This window comes from Alnus glutinosa, chromosome 2 (genome assembly GCF_958979055.1).
Source record: "Alnus glutinosa chromosome 2, dhAlnGlut1.1, whole genome shotgun sequence".
In the NCBI taxonomy this organism is placed as follows: Eukaryota; Viridiplantae; Streptophyta; class Magnoliopsida; order Fagales; family Betulaceae; genus Alnus; species Alnus glutinosa.
The window spans coordinates 35,656,487-35,678,698 of record NC_084887.1 but is presented as its reverse complement, the minus strand read 5'-3'; the positions used below and the strand labels follow the sequence as shown (position 1 = coordinate 35,678,698).

The following is a 22,212-nucleotide window of genomic DNA, read 5'->3' as shown; positions in this document are numbered from 1 at the left end:
GATAACTTCTGAATACTGAAAATGTAAAAACGACGGTGATGTGGATTTGGATTTGGATAGGGAGCGAAGCACAACTTCAAAACTGAAAACCCCTCTCTCTCTCTCTCTCACTCTCACTCACTCACATACGAAGCTCAGAGGTCAGGGAACAAAAATGGCCGCAATCACATGCTCGGCTCCCTTAATTCGCATCCCTCCTAATCACCGTACATCTGTTCCCGGTCCTTCTCTGAATTTCCCGTTTCGAAACCTCCACCTCCGAACCCGTGGCGTTTCGAACTCCTTCAACGCTTTCACGCTCGAAGTGAATGAGAAAAAGAAGAAGGAGCAGCTTCTGAGAATCGTGGCGAGGTCGGTGGAAGACGAAACCCTGATAATTCCAGAGGAACAAGAAGCAGTACAAGAAGAAGAAGCATCGTCGTCTTCTTCGTCAGAGCAATCGCCCGTTTCGGTACCCGTTTCGGCCTCTGACATCCTTACCATGTTCTTTCAGGTAATTGGAATTATTAATGTGTCCAATGTGGAAATTATTATTATTTTTTTGTTTGGCCATTTGATAAATTCTCGAATCACCTAAGCACTTGTTTCAATATTCCGATTTCTTATTAGCTTTATAGTTTCAAATTCTACCGCCTTCTTTTGGAATTGCTTAGTATAGTTGCTTTATAGTAATACAACTAATGGTGCCTTTTACGTTTGTTTATTTGAAGGCAGAGGGAACAATGAATGAAGCAGCTATTCCTAATGTAACCAAAGCCTTAGAGGTAAATCCATATGTTCTCTTATTTTAAGTTCCTGTTTGGTTTAGGGTTTCAAAATGTGCGGCTTGGCTAGCTTGTTTGAAACGTGATTTTTTATTTTTATTTTTTATACTTTTTCAAGCCGCACTCCTGCGTTCAAGTATGTAAATTTCTTCATGTTTCCAAACCGCCATTTTTTCCCAAATGAACTCTCAAACAATACATTTTCTGTGATTTTGGTTAACTGCGAAATTGCAGGGCCAATCGCACTCTAAGAAACTCTTTTCTATGTGTTACAATGTCATTTTAGTTCAATTGACGGAGATGATATTGTTGTGACCTGCTAGTGTGAGGGTTTTGTCATTAACCGCTGACTTCTACGACTACTAGACATGTGTCGTATTACAATATTTCATTCAGGTATGAGCCTCTGCCACAATGACCACACTCCCCCTACAGTGCAAGCCCTTTTTGCATCACCAAGAGCCAAGTATTTACACTCTTGGGTAAACAAATCAAACACCCCATGTGAGTCCATCACATTCAATACTATTATGTTGAATCATTGGCTAATTGGCTATGATACTACTTGTTAGGGTGATAAAAACGTGGAGAGCGTCCAAATGAGACTTGGTATAACATATTGGACACCAGCTTAACCCAAAAGTTTAAGTTATATGAGTTTGTGCTTTGTTATGTCATATCAACCACTTAATTTGTGACTACTTGATGTAGGAACCCCCCTCCCTGGCGGGACGAGGTTGAATGGCCTGATCGTACCCACGTCGGAACGAGAGTGCGATCGGTACATTCGGGGGCTATGACATAGGAAGCTATATGGTGACTATCCTTTGTGATTTTGAATTTTCTAGCTAGTGCTGAGGAGAAGTTTCTTCTTCTTCTTCTTCTTCTTTCTTTTCTGGCACTGAATTTTACTTGGTGTTGTTTGGGTAGCTTGAACTGTATCTTTTTGAATTAACATCTATCTCCTATGGATATATGTGTAGAGAAATTGCAATATATTGATAAATTATTATCTTTAACATGTTGATTCCCACCATTGCTCATCATCTTTTCTTTTGTAGGAAGCAGAGGGTATTACTAATTTAAAGGTTCAAGTTGTTGAGGGTATTGCGAGTGTTCAGGTGTGTATGCACTAGTTGCTTAGTTTGTCTTGAATTAGAAATTTTAATTGATGTAAGAACTACTTCTCTGAAACAGCAGTAGCTGGTGGAAAGTTTTAATTTATTCCGGAATTGTCAAATTTTAAATTTAATCCCTTAGATCAGGGATCCAGATCCTCTCCAGTTCATAACTGGAGAGGAGCCAGTTCACGGTTGGGATTTGTTTTTAAGAAATCAAAGGTGTAAAACTTGACACGTCAAAAGCAAAAAAAAACCCCTTTCTTCTTCTTTTTTTCGCAAGGTCTCCCGTCCTCTTTCTCTTTGCTGAAATCTCTCTTTCTTCCCTCCAGCCATTCCTCTCTCCCACCAGTGCCGTCTCCTGCCGACTGTCTCTAGTTTTGTACGAAATGATAAACCTCCAAGGATTCCTTCCATAACAAATCATTATCTTCCAAAATTATCCGGTGGATCAAGCATCGTATAGAACACAAAATGGGGGGAGTGATTGTCGGAGAGCAAAAGATTTCGGAGGGAAGAGCTCCCCAAAACCCATTGACTGTGATGGAGTTCCTGGTTGTCTTCTGCGGAGATCATCGCGGGTAGGTGAAAATTTGGAAGATCCGGCAGTGTCTTTGTTTGCGGACGGTGACCCTCGGTGATGGAGGGGCGATCTGTATGCGCGTAATGGCCGGAGGGAAGAGATTTTTTTGGATCCGGCTGGAGAGGGAGGGAGGGAGAGAAAGAAAAAAATAAAAAATAAATAAGAAGACACGTGGCTTATTTTTAGCCTTAGATCTCTTTAAATAAATCCCATCCGTGAACTGGCTCCTCTCCAGTTCTAATGAACTGGAGAGGATCTGGATCCTTAGATCAGCTGTCTATTAATTCTGATGGGCTGCCCAGAAGTCCTGGTTTCATTAATTGGGAATTGTTTTCCATATCTATGATACATTTCATCGCAATTTTCTTGATCAAAATTTCTTTGCATTCTTCAGAAAGAGACACTGAGATAATGATTTTTTTTTTCTTCTTGTGTTTAGTTGACAAAACAAACAACAGTACAAGCTACAGCAGTGGCTTCCAGTTTGGTTGAGACCATACAAGGTTCAGGCTTCAAGCTGCAAACTTTAAATTTGAGTTTTGAAGATGAAGAGGGTTCCGTTGCCTAGAAGTTATTTGCTGATTTTGAAAAGAAAAGAAAAACCGAAAGAATTACAAAACTCGTAAGAGCAATTTATTCTTGAGGACTATTTCCACAGAATCTTGGTATGTAGGCTTCTGATTGGACGTGTACTGAACTGATTGTGCTAGTTCATATACTGGTGCTGGTGAAATCATTTTATTGCTCAAAAGATGTTAAATGTTATAACCTGACCGAAATCATTTTCAGTGTTTGAGTTAGTGAATTTTGTTATGTATTGATTTGTGATATTTGCTAGGCAAAAAAGATGTATCATGCAAGTTTTCTGGTTTGTTTCTGGCCATCTTGTTTTCACGGTTCCATTTGCAGTGCAGCGAGCCATGTGCATACTAAGTGAGACCATAGTTTATCGTAGGATGAAGTGCTTATGTGTAGTAGTGGGGAAAAAAAGAAGAAAGAAAAACAAAAACAATTGTCTTAGGCCCCGTTGTATCAATTGCAAACAGGTCCTTGATGGCTGAACGGTTGGCTCCATAAACAAGTTGACTTCAGATCAAGACAGCGAAGCTTGTTTCAGAGATTTGTTGAGGTCCTATCTTGAGAGAAATCAGGTGATTCTTTTCACACAATATTTGTCTAGCAATAGGGAAGCAGATGCATCAGTAGAATTCTAAGATAAGCATTTATTTTTCTTTTTTTCTTCAGAAAATAGAGAAAACTGATTTCCATTGTGGAAACAAGGTCTTAGTAACTATCATATTTTCCTCTTATTCTCTTAAGCTCTCATGCTTGTAAGACACTTAGACACACGTAGTAATCTATGAAATGGGCCATCCTACTGCATGAATTTATCTGGGGTTATGTAAATAGAAAGCAAGAATAAATAAATTTAAGCACAGAACCAAGTCTTCGTATGAAAATGTAACCCAAACCTTAACTAACAGATTGAATGAAAAATGGCAGGTTATATCTTGACAAGTTGATGGTAGCATGTAAAATCGTGCACAGTCGATACCTTTATATCTAAGGGATGATTTTAGGGCATAAGTGCATAACTGAGAGGTGATTGCAGGCCAGTTGTAATCTAATTTAGGCACAGTCGATACCTCAATCCTTTGTAATTGATAAATAGGTCCACCTGGAGAAGCTCACATAGATATACAGCACATGTAGCAGCTTGTCAAGCTTAAAATAGTCGATACCTCGATCCTTTTTTTTTTTAATCGAAAAACTTCAAAAAAATAAAAATAATAATAATTTTTTTTTTTTTTTTTTTTGATAAGTATAAAAATAATAATAATAATTAAAACATAACTCACATTAAAGCACCTAACCAGCTAACTGAGGCAGAATTGAACTTGTGCCAACAAATACCGTCTTTATTTTTGTCCCACCTCTATTCCTAGATTCACATTTCACATAGAGACATCCTGGCGCATGGACAGAGACAATAATGTTCATAGTACATGTTTGTATCATTGTATGTAAATAGGTGGGCCAAATTAGCCCAGCACTCATTTCATTCATACCCCCTGCTGCTGCTGCTGCTCGGACATCATTTTCTCACTGCCAAGTGCCTCCAGGATGTATGCACGTAACAGCAAGTCTGACCAATTCATTTGACTCTCACTTTTCGTTTTTATGGGTAAATCACGTGCAACATTGCAACATGTCAGTTAGGTGCCCCAGTCAGATTTACTAGATTATTTGCTACTTGCAGATTTTTTTTTTTTTTTTTTTTAAATAATTATCGGTGGGGTACTTAATTTGCCTGCCTGCGCATTGGATACCTTTGATCGAACTGGTGAAAACACCTTGGGTGAGGACTCTTGGCCAGTCGTGATATTCATAGGGTTTCTAGATTTGTTAAAAATATTTTGTAGATTTAGATTCGTTTGTTCTTGACAGGAAACAACTGTATGGCGCATATTATATATATACCCACATGCTTAAATCCGCGTACGAGTGCTTATTTTTAGTGCATTTACCTTTTGGGTCTATTCAGTTTGATTTATACTTTTGTACCGACGTCAATTTAGCATATTTAAAAGATCTGAGTTCTTCATTGTCTGCCGCTGGATCCAGATATTGCAATAGGCAACCAACCTTATTGCAGTCGATCAAGTCCACCCCAGGGCATATGGGTAGAATTAGAAAGATCGCACCTCATGTTTTATGATCTTTCTCTCATTGACACAAAAAGGCAGTAAGTTGATGAACAACGAGGTAGTCCTTCACTTAAGGCTGATTAATTTTTACCCGACCCGTTAATTCAACACAAAATCTAACTCAAAATAAATTGGTTAGAGTTATAAAGGGTTTGACCCCTTAATTAAATGAGTCAGGTTATGTCGACCTATATAGTCTTATACTAATGCTTCAACATGAGATATTTAGTGATAATAATTTTTTACATGACTTACTAATTTTTCATGAATTCAAAGCGAAACTAACAGCGGTAAAGATTAAAGAATTTGACTAATTTAATTAAATAAATTAAATTAAAATTTATTTATATAATTTTATATTCATATATCGGGGACGTGAACTGACCCTGTGCATCCTTTTAGCTCGCGAAAGGATATTCAGACTTTGAACTCGGTTTTTATTGAGGCAATGCTAATACCAAAAGACTCTTCCTCCTATGCAGTGAGGTGCCAGCCAAGATTCACCCACTTGGTCATGTGGAAAGGTCTGGATATGGTCAAAGTCAAAGATATAATGTTACCAAAAATGGGATGTCGTCGGATAAGTTTCTAGACTTCTTTGCCTTTGGCTTCTTCCGGTATGATGGAATTGGCTAGGGTTTCCGAGACCTCTTGCATTGCATTACCATAACGAAAATAAAAATGAATTAAAAAAGAAAAAGAAAAAAAATGTAGTGTGAGGAGTCTAGCATTACAATCTCGATTATTTCACCTACAGAGGAAGGTCAGAGGATTAATTAATTAGTCTGTAATCTATGACACCGTAGCTTTGGTTCCAAGTTTCAAAACATAGACCTCGTGTTCTGCTTAATAAATTATTCCGGTGAGTGGTGAGAAATAGAGATATGCTAGTTTAGCAGACACGAGGTCCTTGGGGCACGTGGGTCGACGTCGAGCTCTTAATTTCGTCAGACCTTCTGGACAGCAATTTCCACCAAAAAAATGAAAGAAAACTCTCTGACATTAAAGATCGAAGCCATAACTCATGTCTCAGTGAGCTGGTGAAGCTGGCATGCACAGTTAGATTGAATAATCGGAGGCCAGCTTGGCAGCTTCTACATATTTGATATTTCTCTCTGATCAATGCCTTTAGCCCTATTTATAGCACAGATGCTTCTGCCTTTAATCAACATTGAGTGACTTTAGAGCTTTTCAATTCTCTTGGCTCTTCTCTCTGGTGCTCTTCTAGCTATAATGGCTTTCAAAGCTATGCTCTTTCTCCTCACCACATTTCTTGTAGTTACCACAAGAGTATGGCTCTATCCCCTCTCTCTCTCCCACACACACACACACACACTCAGGGTCAATCCTGTCTATTCGATTCCTTTTGTTGGTGTCTTAATTTGTACACATCCTTGTCTTTTTTGTAGGTTTCATCTAATGACCAGGAACTCAACACAAAGGTAGTGTGAAGACAATTTGTGCAATTTTTTTTTTATTTTCTCCTTTTTGTCCTTATTTTCTTTTTATCAGTTTGGTTTTATAGGTTCTCTATATACTCATATTTGGGTTCCCTAAATTTATATTCCTGCTTTCTTCTTGTTACCTTAGCAATTTGGAAGCCTAAGAGAAGGAGGCTAGCTGCTGCCTATCTTCTCAGGCAGCTTACTATGAATTTGGACAGCCTAATAACTAGATCCAATCCACTTAATTGTTTGATTGGTGACCTGCTGATTCTTACCAAAGTTAACTTAGTAATAAATGTGGACTTTGCAATTTGGTGTAGGCTATTGATGTCAAAGTCCCACCGCCAGCACAAGCTCCTGCTAAGGTCCCAGTGAAGGCACCATCTCTTACTCCTCCACCAAAGGCACCCGCTTATGCACCTCCACCAAAGGCACCTGCTCCAGAGCCCCCAGTTAAGCCGCCGGCTCCGGCGCCACCAGTTAACCCGCCTGCTCCTGCACCACTGCCCCCAGTGACTTCAAAAAAGGGTAAATATATCTTTTCCACTTATACAGAATGTGTGTTAACTTTTATTCAAAATATATATATAAACTAATTGCTTAATTTTTGTGTTTCTTTTTTGGTAATATTATGTGTTAATATTGTTGATATATATATGCACAGATTGCATCCCCCAATGTGATCGGAGATGCCAATTACATTCAAGGAAGAGAGTCTGCATGAGAGCATGCATGACATGCTGTGACCGCTGCAAGTGCGTTCCACCAGGAACATTTGGTAACAGGGAGATGTGTGGCAAGTGCTACACCGAGATGACCACTCACGGCAACAAATACAAGTGCCCTTGAAATGGCCTACATTTACTTGATGGTTATATTACCAAAGTCTGTAGTAATTTATGAGAAAGGGTTGAAAATAAATGGTTTTCCTGTGTCCTTTCTACTGCATCATGAATCAATTAATTAGGCGTATGGGGTTAATTAAGCTAAGACTAGCTTGTTCTGTAGTGTGCCCAGTAAATTTTCCATTTCATATTGCAGATATTAATATATCTCTTACTTTTCCTTAGATCTATTATTATATTGAATTTTGTCTTAACAGAAGTATAGAATTAGTAAACCTACTCTCTGAACAAGTCAGTTGTCACCCTGCATTAATTGGAATCTTTAAGACTCATGGCAGACTCCGGTACCTGGTGCACCTGAGAGAAATTGCCCCGACTTGCAATGCTTGATGAAGAAGCATATCTCATAATTTGAGGGTCAGGGAGGGATTGGGAGTGTCACCAAAACAAAATGCAGAAATTTTCAATTGGAAGGACAGCAATTAAGTAATAATTAAGAGGTAAAGCCATGTCAACACTCCGTATTGCTAAAGCATACAAACAAAACTTAGGTAGAATTCATGGCCCTTAAGAATCGGCTTGTAAGGGAAGGGAGAACTTATATACATATGCTAAATATTGCACTTATGCCATATGGAACACTTAGGATTAGCTAATGTCTACAACGGCCCACCCTAACAATACTGACTTAATGGTAGTCATTTTCTTTTTCTTTTTAATAGATTTACTCATCAGCATTTAATGACTTAACACTATGTCTATATATAAATCAAGACATTTTAATCCAACCCATAAATCATCTCTTCCGGGGCTCATGCTTGCCATTTTGCTCTTATTCATGTGATGATTTTACAATACAGATGAACCCTATTTATAGGGAGGTAAAGAGAATACAAAACAGTATGAGATATCAAATCAAATCAAATTTAATTGTTCTAAAATTGACAGAAATTTCATACAAATCGATTTGTAAGAAATTTCATACAACCCACATATAAGATAATTGACATGTGTCATTTAAATATGTGAGAAACACATGTTTTTTTTATTAATGCTATTAAAAAAGCATGTGAGAAGCACGTACTATTAAAATAACATATGTTTTTTACATATTAAAGGACACATAAAAACCTTATATGTGAGTTATATGAAATTTCTTACAATCCTTCTGTCCACATCGTAATATATTCTAACAATTCGAGTAGGAATCAAATTAACAATTCATCCCGGCTAGTCTGTGCACAAACCAGGAATTAAAAAACTCAGCCTGAAAATTCATGTGATTTGATGTACCAAAATCCTGTTGATCACTAGCATAGAAAAGATGTTCTTCAATTAATCTTGGCCTTTTTGAAAGAAAAAAAAAAAACAAAGAAAAAGAAAGGTCCACATGACATTCCAATACCGCGGGTATCAACCATTTATTATTGTTATCACAAAGCAACAATAGAAGATGCCAGTACTTGTTCTTTGAATCCTTGGTATTTTCATCTACTCTGTTTGCTTACATTTGGATCAAATGCTTGTAAAGTATCCAAAACGAAAAGAGGAGATTCATAGGTTAAACCTTCTGTCACGCAAAGACAGGTGGATTTCTTTGTCAATGAAAAATACTAGAGCTAGGGGCTCTGCCTATATAAAGGCAGATATAGAACAAAGAGACTACTAATCACTCTTAAACATCAAAGCTACTTTGAGAAGATATGGAGATCCCAAGGGTTGCTGCTGCTATTTTTGTGATCATCTGGCTTACTTGCTCCATATTAGCTGTTTCTGCACAAGTAGGCACTCCCGGCATTACCCCGAGCCCTGACAGTACTTCTACTGCACTTAAATCGTTACCATCCATGCTGATTGGCTTTGTGGGTGTTGCTATTTCATTCTTTCTTCTTAAAGAAGTCGCTTAGAGTCTCCCCATCCATTTACCTCGCCAGTTCTTGCCCTTTGATGTTGTTGAGATCAAAGTATTTATACCAATAATAATGTATCTCATGTATTGTTGTGATCGTGCATGCCACTGGATTTACGTACTGTATTTCTTTTGTAATCAATATAATTATACTAATAAAACTGGACTCTTGATCGTCCTACACTTTATTCTATATGCTATAAGCAAATGATTGATTTTAACAGGAAAACTTGGTACATGCACAATGCCTTGCGCGGGGTGGGGATGTACAAAATGACACGAGTCATGAGTGTGTGAACTTGGATGGTATAGCCTGCTGGCTGCAACTGCCAGCCACTTACTTTCTTAGTCTCACAATTTTGCAGGATAAAACGATTCACCTTCCTTTCTTGAGAGAGAAGGTCTGATATTTATAGAGAGAGAGAGAATTCTGTGAGCTCCGTTCGCCGGGGGGAGGGGGGGGGGGGAGGCTCCATGTCTCCCCCTCCTGGTGCTGGTGTTTCCCCTGGCCGTTGGGTCGAGGGTTTTTTGTCTCCAAGCCTTTTGGTTGTTGGAGTTTTGTTCCTCCCGGTGCTTGAACCGATGGAGATTGTTGGGGTTTTCTTTTTTCTGTTGTTTTCTTGTTGCAAGCAGTGATTTTCAGGTGTTGGCCCGTGAAGAACGGTAGGTGTTGGAGGATTTCCGGTGGAGTTATGTTCAACGCTAGATCTGTCAACCTTGACTGGTCTTTCTTCAACAAGAACTTGCTAAGTGAGGTGGCCGGCCTTTTCTGGTCTGGTTTGGTTATTTTTCGAGGCTGTGCTGTTCGTCTTGGTCGGTGTGTGACCCGCACGCGCCAGTGTTTTAGTTCTGTTTTTAGCGTGTGTGGGCCACAACTGCATTCTCCAGTCTCGGAAGGTGTCGATCTCAACTTGTAAAGGTCGTCTGTTGCTAGGGAGGTTTCCGGAGATGGTGCGTGTTTTACACGCGCCGTCTCCGGCAGCCGTTTCTTGCCAGTGTCGGTATTCTGAGTTGCTGTTTGTGTTTTATTGTATATTCTTCCTTTGTATTCACAGTCTACCGTTTTGGTAGCTGCTTCAAATCAGGTGTTCCTGATTTTGTGGGTAGAGATTCATTATCTCTGTTCACTGCGATGGCCTACGAGCTTTGATTTCTTGCCTTTGGGCGATGTGTTTGTATCGTTTTTCTTTTCCTGGTTATGTACCCCTTTGGGGATGTTTTTTTTGGAATGAAATTGAAGAAGAAGGTACTGTGTTCAAAAAATTTTGCAGGATAAAATGTGTTTTTAAACAAAATTATGAAGAATATTCTGTTTTGGAGTGTATATATTTGAAAAATGATTTGTTTAAAAACGTGAAAAAAAATTATATTTTCTAGAGCATAGCGCATACAAGAGGTACTTTTTAAAAAACGTGCGATTAATTTTAAAAATCAAATCATAATTTTAAACACTCTTTTACGGATTTTATCAAAAGTTTGATTGTATTTTTATTAATTCTATTTTAAAATTATTATTTTTTCAAGCCTCACATTTTGAAAGCGCTAAGGAACAATAAAAAATAAAAATAAAAAATTCATCACTTAATCGATTAGGAAATTATTTTGTCCAGAGATATTTTTTTTGTTAGTTATACTTGCAATTTGCAAGTTACAAGACAAAAGTGACTAGCTTCTTTTTCTTTTATTTTTTCAAGGAAAAAAAAATGTAAAATCAATTCTTATAGTTTATTTGATTTATAATTAGCTTAATGTAGTATCAAAATGAACTTGGAGGTTTTGAGGTATGTCAAAAAAACAATTTACTCCTTACAGTTAAATTTCGTTCAATGACTTAACATATTCTATTAGTGTGACACCGACTTAAATAAAACATATGTCACAATTTTATTGGCTCTAACATGTTACACTAACAGAATTTGTTATGTAAATGAATGAAATTTGACTGTCAAAATTTTTTTATTTTTTTTACATACGTTAAGTATCTCTAAGTTCATATTGATAAATAAAAATAAAAATAAAAATAAAATAAAAACAAAAAACCCAAAACTCCAGGTTTTATTCTGGGCCTCGGCCCGTATGGTGACGCATCTGGTCTCCCTAGGGCCTAATAACCGGCCCACCAGCCCCCTCGGAGAAAGAGAGGTAGAATTCGGTTTTTCGTTATTCTTCAGGTACTGGGAAGCGACTTTTTTCCGATTCACATCGGAGGTCAGACTCAGTTCGTTGTTTCTACTTTTGACAAACTACAAAAAGCAAAATACAAGACGGAGCGCAAATCGAAGAGCACCAAACATGGGAGGTAGCGATGGGATCTTAGGCAATAGAGACGTGGAAAGAAGCAAAGCAACTTTGAGCACCGCAAGTAGTAAATGGCTGAAGCGGCGAGAGAGATGGCTCGTCGGTCTAGGAGTCATTCTTCACGCCGTTTACATGATGAGCATTTTCGACATCTACTTCAAGACTCCCATTGTCCACGGCATGGATCCCGTCACTCCTCGCTTCAAGGCTCCCGCCAAGCGCCTCGTGCTCCTCGTCGGTACGTCCTACGTGGAATCGCGCTCTACGTGTTTGTGGAATTGTCTTAGTGAAATTTTGCTGCAGTTTTGAGTTTCTAGATAACCCCACTAACGAAATGGGTCGGGTTGGTATTGTTTATATTACCTAATGGGGGAGACCCGTTTGCGTTTACACTGATTTATTAACTACGGATTGGCCATTTTGAGAGATCAAAGGTTGTTCAAAACTGTTTATAAAGTTTTGGGTTTTTGAGTCGTTTTACATGTATCATATACAGGGCTGAAATTGATTTCTCTATTAGATTTGCTTTCTGTAATATAAGCAGTGTAAGGAAACGGTTGCCAACCTTGACTTATTTTTCCAAAATGGATTAATATTGATTCAGCTCTTGTTAAGTTGGAGTTAATTGGAAATTTCCATAAGCTATTAGTATTTTAGATGCCGTAAAATTTGGAACTTTGTTTAATGGGGAAATATATTAATGCAGCTGATGGTTTGCGTGCTGACAAGTTCTTTGAGCCGGATTCTGAAGGAAATTATAGAGCTCCATTTTTAAGAAGCGTAATTAAAGGGCAAGGTCGCTGGGGAGTATCTCATGCACGCCCTCCAACAGAGTCGAGGCCTGGACATGTTGCTATAATTGCTGGTTTCTATGAGGACCCTAGTGCAGTTACAAAAGGTGGATTGTCTATCTTCTTGTGAAGAAATTACTATTGTGTATCTTTTATTTTTAGCATTCTTCCAGTCTAATGGCATTCTGCCCACTAAGATGCTCCATTCTGTTCACAGGATGGAAAGCTAATCCAGTTGAATTTGATTCAGTATTTAACCGAAGCCGGCACACATTTTCTTTTGGCAGCCCAGACATCGTTCCAATATTTTGTGGTGCTTTGCCACATAGCACATGGAATACCTATCCTCATGAGTTTGAAGACTTTGCAACTGGTTCAATTACAATCTTTGAACACATTTTTTATTAATTAATGTTGTAACAAGTAAAAGTTCAAACGAATAAAAGGTTCAAGGAATTATACTGATATTCTTACACACCAACTGCTATTATTCTCACTTTTATTCATTACTTCATCAATTCAACATTGTTGATGCAGATGCATCCTTTTTGGATGAGTGGTCTTTGGATCAATTTCAGAGCCTTTTGAATAGGTCCAATGAAGACTCAAAGTTGAAGGAGTTGCTTCTACAGGATAATCTTGTTATATTTCTGCACCTACTTGGTTGTGATTCGAATGGTCATGCACATAGGCCCTTTTCCTCCATCTATCTCAATAATGTAAAGGTTGTTGACCGTATAGCCAAAAGGGTTTATCATCTAATGGAAGACTATTATAAGGACAACAGTACAGCATATATATTTACAGCTGATCATGGAATGAGTGACAAAGGTTGGAACTTCTATAAATTTCAATTTGTTTTCATGAAAATTCGTTAGCTTCACTGCATTCACTTATTGGTGATAGTTGATATAATCAATCTATGTCTTCTGATACCTGTTTGAGGTTTACACTTTGTAAAAGGCATGCTTAGTTAGTTAAAAGTTTGTAGCACTAGATATGGCACTAAATTGCTTCATGTTTATATTCTAGTTTTCATCCCCACCTGACTATTTATTTTAAATTAATGGTTGGAGAATCCAAAGCATCTATTTCTTGGCCTTGAATGTGGATCCTAGTAACATGATCTGCTTTGATATCTGTTGTTTTAGTGTCCATTTCATTAAGATGTTCTCTCTTATGGTTTCCCTTGAAGCAGGCTTTTTTATTTGCTAGATATATTGAAAACAGATGCTGACAGAATTACGGTTTTATTGATAGGAAGCCATGGAGATGGGCATCCTTCAAACACTGATACCCCCCTTGTTGCTTGGGGATCTGGTATTAAATATCCCAAACCAATATCCAGCACCAACCATTCTCATTGCAGTTTTCGTTTTGTGGACGAACATATGCATGACACACCAACACCTAAAGAATGGGGCCTTGATGGAATAGAACGGGTTGATGTCAATCAAGCTGATATTGCACCGCTCATGGTAGTACATTTTTTTCTTGAATTTCTCTGTTCCAAGCCTGAATTCTTTGACTTGTCCTCCAGTGTTATTGATCTGATGTCCTCATTGGCTTTTATGGTAGTCCACTCTTCTTGGTTTGCCATGTCCAGTTAACTCAGTTGGAAGTCTACCCCTTGATTACATTGACGTGATTGAGGTATGTTCAATTAGCTTTCATTGATAGATGACTTATTTTTTCTTAATAGAGAATGGCAGATGTCTCATCATATTATTGTCAATGGATTTGTTTATTTTATAATTGAATCTGTACTACTCATTTAAATGGGTAGAGAAGTAACAGTTTATGCTTCACCATAATCTTCAGCAGATATTCTTTTGTTCCTAAAAATACCAGTTGATGATTTGAATGAATCCAACTTGAATTGATGGTAGATAACTTACATAGGTTTTAATTTATTTTAATATCCAGGTAGAAGAAGTTGAAGCTGTGGTAGCCAATACAAAGCAAATTCTTAACCAGTTCCTTCGCAAGTCATGTATCCCCTTCTTATATTAATTTTATTTATAGTAATATGGACTGTAATGGGTATCATCTTTTTGATGCTTTGAGCATTACATCTTGAATTCCTTTCAGATAATAATTTAGTTTGGTGCTAATGGAAATCAAGTTTTTCATTCATCATTGGAATAAGAAAAGTCATCTCATAAAGACGTGTTTCTATTTCTGATTTTGTTTTTATGCACTAATTTTCTTGCTTATTTAATTTATCATATACTACTTTGACCACGTTGCTTCTTACAATGTCTAAAGTTTTATTCATAATCTAGTCTTTTCTATGCTTTTGGAGATGGTAGAAGGAAAAGGAGGTAGGGAATGACCTTTTTGATTTGTGTTTGTTTTCTTGACTAACTTAGATATAAAGCAGTCAAATTCATTACATTTCAAGCCTTTCAAACCATTGGCCAATTATTCCTCGATATTGGATCAAATTGAGGACCTAATTTCTGTAAGAGAATATGAAGCTGCTCTGAAGCTATCCGAAAATCTCAGAAGCTTGGCGCTTCAAGGGCTTCATTATTTTCAAACTTATGATTGGCTGATGCTTATGACTGTAATTACTCTTGGTTATGTTGGTTGGATGATCTATCTTGTCCTCCACATCCTGCAATCTTATACTTCACTGCCAGAAAATATGTTGAGAAAGGAGCAAACAGTTAGCCAGAGAAATTATACTGGAAAGGTGATGTCCCTATAAGCTTTACCTTTTCTAAGCTGTATTATGATCATTAGAAGTGAAGAAAAATAGGAATGGAAATGAAGAAAAAATATATAAGGGCAATTTTTTTTAAAAAAAAAAGAAGAAAAAAAAGAAGAAGAGAGAGTGCGGGTTGAAGCTGGGATACAAAATTAAACCTCATACAAAATTGTTTTGCTTTCTCTAACCATGCATTTTATCTCATATATCTCACTTTCTTGGCAGGTATACCTATGTGGATGTCTTTTCATGGGAGTACTTTCTATTCTACTGTTTCTGGAGCGTTCCCCTCCCCTTTACCATGCCTATACTACAATGACAGTTTTTCTCTGGACACAAATAATCAGTGAATATTGGTTCATAAAAGCATTATGGAAGCACTTGCATGGAAGAAAATTCAATTACATTATCAAACTTCTAGCCACTACTGCTGTATCAGTATTCATTCTTGAATTCCTGGTATGGATATCAAATGTACTATTTATTATCCTGCTATAGCCATGATAAAGTACTAATCTAGCATTCTGAGGGATGTTTTCTGGTACCTTGTGCAGGTGAATAGCTTCACTGACAGGAATCTCTACACTTGGTGCTTCCTAATCACTGGGCCCACAGCTTCTCTTTATCTTTTTAACTCAATTCCATGGAGATCTGGCATACCAATTTTTGTTTGCATTGCATGTTGGTTTTTGTCTGTGTTTACTTTGATGCCAGCAGAAATTCCCGATAATAATCAATTAGTGTAAGTAATTTTCTTGAGTTTATCTTTCTTATTCTGTGGATATATTGGGGTGATTGTCTCAGTGCGCTTCAGTTTTTTGTAAACTGTTTTAAATTTAGGAGCTGACAAAAATGTTACAGAGAATGAATTAAAAGGGGGTATATAGCACGAACACAAACCCCACAATACACTGCATTTCTTCAATTGACATGTTTATGTGGGTAAGCTGGGTAGAGAAACCTTCAATTTTATCCTCATTCCTTATAATGAATATTTCAAAGGGAAGGGTTGAGGAAGCTTTGTACACACAAGGTAGATACCCAGAACAAGCCAAGTTCAAAAACTACAAGAAACTACGAAATCTGTGACAGAGTAACCGTTTTTTAAACCTCCTGAACTTCCATACAAGTCTTTTCAAGCCTATGCGTTCATTTTACCATAAACACTTTCAGAACTTTATTAGTTGTAGTTTTTAATTAATATGGTTTTGTCAGCGCATAGCTTGGGTAGTATGTTTAATTAATATGTTATATATTTGGGTGTCGGCGCATAGTTTGGGTAGTATGCCGTACGCTGATTTTTTACTTTCTTGTTCGTTTCAGTCCTCTTTTTAGGGGCTCATTTGTATACTTCCTGTGTACTAGGATTGCGCCCCTCTGCGCTTTTTAATGAATTCTTACTTATCAAAAAAAAAAATTAATATGGTTTTGTCATGTTTCATTTTCCGTGGTTCTTTCTGAATTAATATAAGCACACATGTTTTCATACTTTGTGAATGCTCGATCAGTCTATTTATCTTTTCACCTAGTATAATTATGTAAATTTCAAAATCAGGATTCATCTTTTATTAATAAGTAAAATGATTTTAGATTGACAAGTGAAGGCAATAAGAGTTGTCTGGAGGAAATCATTTATAGAAAAAAAACTCATCAATCTGTTGATCTCATATATTTAAGTTGCATATGTGAGGGAGCATAGTTGAGTGAGTATGTTTGTGTCTACGTGACTGTTTGGGCCATCAATTGTTTTAAATCTACAAACAATGGTTTCCCTGCACACTTGAGATCTACACTTTTAATTATTTCTTTCTATCAGTAACATGTAGGTTGCCATCTTATGATTTGTGTCTAGAATGAAGATAGGAATTCAATTACAAAATGATTACTTAACGAAATCCATGCAGTTAAAAAAGTATAAATCATATTGTATTAACTATCAGAATTCAGAGTTTATTAGTTACATCTGAGTGATTATGATCATGATGTTTGTGTGTTAACAATAACTTCTGCAGAATTGTGAGTGGAGTTATGATTATCTTGATAGGAGTAGTTGCAAGGTGGCTAGATCTGCATGCTGAAGGGAAGTACTGGCAGAGCATCTCTAAACATGAAGTGAAGAAACCCAAGTTTCCCATGCTCTTTCAGTTACAGGTCTTTACCTTCTCCTGGGACTGGAGCTTAATTATATATATTTCTGTATAGATCTAATTACTTCTCTTGTAAATTGTATATAGGCTCTTTTGGTTGGTTTATCTTCAGTGATGGTGTCATTATCCACATCTCACAGAACACAGAAGCAAAAACTGCTTGCATTACACCAGTTGATTAATTGGTCTATAGCTGGTATACTCTTGGACACTTCCCTCTTTGATTAATGTTCGCTTCTGCTATCTAGGCTTTTCCGTAAAGCTAACATCAAACTTTAATTTTAAGTCTTATTCTTTTCAAGTTCTGACATTCTTCTATAAATGTCAATTGTTCTCTTGTGCTGTATATAACTCCTCCCATGTCATGCATAATGTCCTAATCATTTTCCAAGCCTGTCCCAGGCCCAGAGAAAGGATGGGGGTTATACCAATTGATTCTCTGCTTCCGTAAGTTAAACATTTGTGCCAGTGCACACAGTTTCATGTCAAGTAATTGCTTAAAAACAGAATAAGCGCTTTATTCCATTAAAGAACATTGGTGTTACAGCGCTTTATAGGCATAATGTCAGGTAATGTTCTGGTTCATAATGAATACAACAAATTTTTGTTGAACCCAGTTATAGGGGATAAAACTTTGTAATGTTTAGTCCACATATTCTGAAACTGTCTTTGAAAGATGTCGTATCTGGCCTATAATCCCATATTTGCAGTTGACAGCCTGTAGGTCAATTGAAATGATACACGATCATGCTCATCATAGGCCACATATCATCGGTAACTTACTAATTTGCATACCTGAAATGTCTGTCTGACTTTTTGTTTCTAAAACCTAATTTGTTTTCTTGTTTGATTGTGGAATCTCCTCGATTCTACATGTTTGCCTTCCTATTTTTACTTGATATTACTCATTGCTGAGTTTCCACTACTTGAAGCATATACAGGTGCACATTACATGTCTATCTAAATTCACGGGTTAGTTTTTCTATAATAGGTTTTTCGATGGTTCTCCCGTTATTTTCAGCAAATGGCCTCTTGTCCCGGCTGGCTTCTATATTTCTAGGTTTTGCACCCACGTTCCTTCTTCTATCTATTGGGTATATCTCATTTGTAAGCAACTGTCATGGTACTCATTTAACAGCTTCTTGAAAAAGGCGCTCTTTATTCTTCTTTTCATTTTTTCCTTTTATTGAAACTTGTGCAGATATGAAGCTGTCTTTTATGGTGCCCTTGCTCTTGTACTAATGGCATGGATACTATTTGAAAACACAGTTTCATACTTAGGTAACGTTAAAAAATCATCAGCTTCCACCAAAAATGCAGGCACTAATGTCATTTTTAAACATGATGATAGATGCTTGCAGCTGTCTGATGTGAGAATTCCTTTAATCTTTGTAAGTCACTTCCTTTTTCCTTATTATACTTTGCCTTTAATTAAACATGTCTAGTTTGGAATGTCATAGTATAGTTACGTTAACTAGATGTTTGTCAAACATTTGTTCTTCTCTATATGGTCCCCAAGTAATGTTGGAAGAATATCAGCCGTGGGGGTTTTGTTTTTCAGAAATTTCTTGCTTGGTGGCTATTTAATATTCATCCTTCCATGAAATGAGTTTGATGGTTTGCTTATCGTGTGGTTCTCATTCAAACAGCAAAACCTTTTAGAATCTCGGGACAAAGATCTTGGGAGATGAGAAGAAATTTATGCAACTATGCATGTGTTCCCTTCTACTGGCTTCTATGATGGCTAAAGTTTTAATCAATGTCTCTGCTTGAAATTCAGCACATGCTTATATTTGATCTGATTTACTATATATCGGGACATTGACCTTAATTTTTTGTAAAATCTCGTGATTGTAAAGAAATAGAATGATTTATTTTGTTTAGATCTGTATCATAATTCAAATGGTCATGATATTGACATATAGATGTTTTAATGGCTTTTATGCTTTTCTTTAGATGGTGTTATTCAACATTGCCTTCTTTGGAACGGGAAATTTTGCAAGTATTGCTAGTTTTGAGATTTCATCTGTCTATCGATTCATTACTGTCTTCAGTGTAAGTAAAGGTTGATCTTCCTTAGAACATCCATCACTTTCTTTTCAGAAATCTGTTACTAAGCTGATATGGTTTGCTTTTAAATGCAGCCGTTTCTGATGGCAGCCCTACTTATATTCAAGCTATTTATACCATTCATGCTTGTCATGTAAGTAAAATTACATTTTTTTCTTCAATAGCTAATGGCAAGCTGGATCATTTAAATTCTTCTGTTTAAAAAGTTTCAATTTGCTATGGCACGTCAAAAGAAATAGAGACCTAATAAACGTCCATTTGGCGACATCTGGTGTACATTTCTTTTGCAAATCAATCATTAGATTTGTTTCCCACAAATCTAATGGTTGATTTCAAATCTGTTATGCGGAGATGTACACCAATTGGGGGAAAGAAAAAAAAAAATCTTTATTTCATTAGATTTTTTATTTTTTTATGAATAAGTAAAAACTTTTCATTCAAAACAACTGAATCAAACAATACAAATCAGCAAACTAGCTGAAACACAGCATAAATCAATCTACATACCAGGCTTACTACAAACTCCTTCAAACATAGGAAAGGAGCAAAAACAGAACCAAAAAACATCAAGTTAATACATCCTCAGGAATGTATTGGCTTGATACTTTACTGAATCAAAAATCATTTCTCAAAGAAAAAAAAAAATGATACTTCACTGGCTTTCTTGAGGTTTTTGTTTTTGGGTACTATAATATTCATTCTACACAAATTCATCAGTCTTTGAGAACCATTTTATGAATTATCTGTCCAGATAGCCAAAAGTCTTGATTGCTTTAGCTTATTGATCATACTCTTTTTTTCTTTTTCTTTCTTTCTTTTCTTTTCTTTCTTTTTATTTTTTTATATCAATAACCTACCTGGTAATTATATTATTCTTTGTTTCTTATCTAAGGAAGTTAGCATTCCAAATCTTTTAAAACTGTAGTTCTTAAATTGCTTGTTTTTGTCTGAATTGCAGATGTGCATTCAGTGCTATAACCAAACTACGCCGACTTCCGCGTTTGGGATGCTATTTTCTTGTTATATTATTTTCCGATGTAATGACCATTCACTTCTTCTTCCTGGTAAGAGGACTGTTTTCTTCAGATGGCCCTTCTTTTTTATTAAATGAAGCTCTGCTTGTATTGCTCCTTACTTCTTAACACATAAAAAGACTTTGCACTTCGTTGCTCATTATCATAGACTGATTACCTTATTTTCAGTGATCATCAAGATTGAAAAGTATGAAGCTTAAATTTGTAGTTAGGAATTTTTTATCACATATGCATATCTTCTGTAGTCATTAATTATTTAATTTGATCATGTGATTGTCATGTAAATTCATTTTATTGATGGGTCTGGAAATTTTTTCTGGTCCCTCTTTAGAAGAACTTTTATTAAACAATTGAGAGTATTCTATAATTTTTTTGGTGAAATTGGTGGTGCTGACTTTTGCTGGGCCAAGATATGCAAACGAACTTAAAGCTGGCAAACGTCTCTAGTTGCAATTTTAGATTATCCAGATCAGTGTCAGGTCAATCTTACATTTTTGAAACCATGAAATCCAAGCAACCTGCTTCCGATGACTTGGCTTACTAAATTGTCCCATTTTCTTGGTTGATAAGCTGTTATGAATTTGTTGATTGTTCATGTTGTTCGTTTGTTGCAAATTAGAATAAAAAGTCATTTGTATTGGTAAATGGCTACTGGGGTCTGAGTTTGAGACTGTATGTAAACATAGGCACCCTACTGACTGTTGTGACATGTACCAGGTTCGGAACACAGGAAGTTGGATGGAAATTGGTAACAGCATCAGCCATTTTGGAATCATGAGTGCCCAAGTTGTGTTTGTGCTGTTGCTGTTTGCCCTCACTAACATATACACGAAAGGTATTGAGTGCAATTCTGCGCTGGTAACTTCTCAGAAAGTGATGTAAGCCACGTCAAAATTGGGATATATGGCATCGAAATGGGCTGCCTGCTGTCCTTAAAGGTGAGCTTTTTCATTCTTAAGGAAGCTTCCTGGATTTAAGAGCAGCTTCTCATCCTGCGTCTTTGTGATTGCTTGGTACAAGTGCTTAATGTCTTTGTGTAAGAGCATGCCAATGGGATTTTCCAGATGCCCAACATTTTCATTTTGCAATTGCGCCTGTATTTTAGCATGCTTATGGTTGGACTTGCTTCGTTAATTGGTATTTACAAGTTATGTATACAGATCATTGATCAATTATGATAATATTAATTACAGTTTTGAAGATGTAAATCAGAACCATCCACGGTCACTGATCAATATAGATCGTCAGCAGGCCGACACTTAAAGCCACTGCAAGTTCCTGTCTTCCTGATATTCACTTGTAGTAGTAGCTGGTGAAAATAATAAGCTGTCATAATCTTTGCTTTCTAATGGCACCTTTCATGTGGGTCTCCTAGAAAGGATGAATGAAACCAACCTCCCGAACCTTAACCAAAAACAGAAAAAATCTTAATGTGGAGGTTGGGTGTTTGGTGCTTTGAAGCTGGTGCTTCATCTGGAGGCTTGGTATTGCAACCTATTTCAGATCGCGGCTTGTAAATTTTCAGTTATTTCTTTGATCCAACCTTTAACCTAAATAGATTGGTTAGTGGAGGATGGCAGCTTGAAGAACTCACGAAAGTTTTTAAGAAATATGGTCCAAACTGCCTGTGCTTTTGGTCAGAAGAGTCGGAAAGTCCAACTCTGTCCTCGAAATGTCAAAGTCAGAGGCAATAATTGTTAGAAAATGGTCTTTGAAGATGAAGAACAATGAAGAAACAACAACAAAGATGAACGAGTCTTCAGTTGAAAGACAACGTTTTTTACCGA

At 36.8% G+C, this 22,212-nt stretch overlaps 3 protein-coding genes across 5 annotated transcripts; all 3 read left to right on the top strand.

Annotated features, from left to right (window-relative positions):
• The first annotated feature begins 38 nt into the window (after positions 1-38).
• On the top strand, positions 39-3,233 carry LOC133859801 (uncharacterized). The gene is made up of 4 exons (XM_062295338.1): positions 39-493; positions 711-764; positions 1,826-1,885; positions 2,905-3,233. The coding sequence occupies exons 1-4, from the start codon at positions 155-157 to the stop codon at positions 3,031-3,033; spliced, it is 582 nt and encodes a 193-aa protein (XP_062151322.1). The 5' UTR covers positions 39-154; the 3' UTR covers positions 3,034-3,233.
• Positions 3,234-6,308: 3,075 nt separating this feature from the next.
• Positions 6,309-7,687, top strand: LOC133861280 (gibberellin-regulated protein 14-like). The gene is made up of 4 exons (XM_062297031.1): positions 6,309-6,463; positions 6,583-6,615; positions 6,939-7,146; positions 7,283-7,687. Exons 1-4 carry the CDS (start codon positions 6,407-6,409, stop codon positions 7,465-7,467), a joined length of 483 nt encoding a protein of 160 aa, XP_062153015.1. The 5' UTR covers positions 6,309-6,406; the 3' UTR covers positions 7,468-7,687.
• Positions 7,688-11,528: 3,841 nt separating this feature from the next.
• LOC133859799 (uncharacterized) lies at positions 11,529-22,145 on the top strand. 3 transcript variants are annotated; one of them, XR_009898802.1, is made up of 19 exons: positions 11,530-11,908; positions 12,377-12,568; positions 12,679-12,834; positions 12,999-13,292; positions 13,722-13,939; positions 14,040-14,114; positions 14,388-14,454; positions 14,834-15,159; positions 15,400-15,633; positions 15,729-15,916; positions 17,187-17,325; positions 17,409-17,517; positions 18,313-18,415; positions 18,523-18,712; positions 19,278-19,376; positions 19,466-19,524; positions 20,350-20,455; positions 21,143-21,363; positions 21,619-22,145. XR_009898802.1 is itself a non-coding variant. In XM_062295333.1 (18 exons), the coding sequence occupies exons 1-18, from the start codon at positions 11,665-11,667 to the stop codon at positions 21,305-21,307; spliced, it is 2,964 nt and encodes a 987-aa protein (XP_062151317.1). In that variant the 5' UTR covers positions 11,530-11,664; the 3' UTR covers positions 21,308-21,612. The 3 variants fall into 3 exon arrangements, 1 of the variants encoding a protein (XP_062151317.1); XM_062295333.1 differs by lacking the exon at positions 21,619-22,145 and having other exon boundaries at positions 21,143-21,612; XR_009898803.1 differs by lacking the exons at positions 20,350-20,455; positions 21,143-21,363; positions 21,619-22,145 and having other exon boundaries at positions 11,529-11,908; positions 18,523-18,602; positions 18,673-18,712; positions 19,466-19,503.
• Positions 22,146-22,212: the final 67 nt, after the last annotated feature.

Excerpts from the sequence above, each read along its gene's own strand:
- LOC133859801 (XM_062295338.1), top strand. The coding sequence starts at position 155 with ATGGCCGCAATCACATGCTCGGCTCCCTTAATTCGCATCCCTCCTAAT. Across the intron at positions 765-1,825 it reads ATGTAACCAAAGCCTTAGAG|GAAGCAGAGGGTATTACTAA; the intron begins GTAAATCCATAT and ends TTTCTTTTGTAG. Across the intron at positions 1,886-2,904 it reads AGGGTATTGCGAGTGTTCAG|TTGACAAAACAAACAACAGT; the intron begins GTGTGTATGCAC and ends TCTTGTGTTTAG.
- LOC133861280 (XM_062297031.1), top strand. The coding sequence starts at position 6,407 with ATGGCTTTCAAAGCTATGCTCTTTCTCCTCACCACATTTCTTGTAGTT. Across the intron at positions 6,464-6,582 it reads TTCTTGTAGTTACCACAAGA|GTTTCATCTAATGACCAGGA; the intron begins GTATGGCTCTAT and ends TCTTTTTTGTAG. Across the intron at positions 6,616-6,938 it reads ACCAGGAACTCAACACAAAG|GCTATTGATGTCAAAGTCCC; the intron begins GTAGTGTGAAGA and ends AATTTGGTGTAG.
- LOC133859799 (XM_062295333.1), top strand. The coding sequence starts at position 11,665 with ATGGGAGGTAGCGATGGGATCTTAGGCAATAGAGACGTGGAAAGAAGC. Across the intron at positions 11,909-12,376 it reads GCGCCTCGTGCTCCTCGTCG|CTGATGGTTTGCGTGCTGAC; the intron begins GTACGTCCTACG and ends ATATTAATGCAG. Across the intron at positions 18,416-18,522 it reads TTCCTTCTTCTATCTATTGG|ATATGAAGCTGTCTTTTATG; the intron begins GTATATCTCATT and ends AAACTTGTGCAG.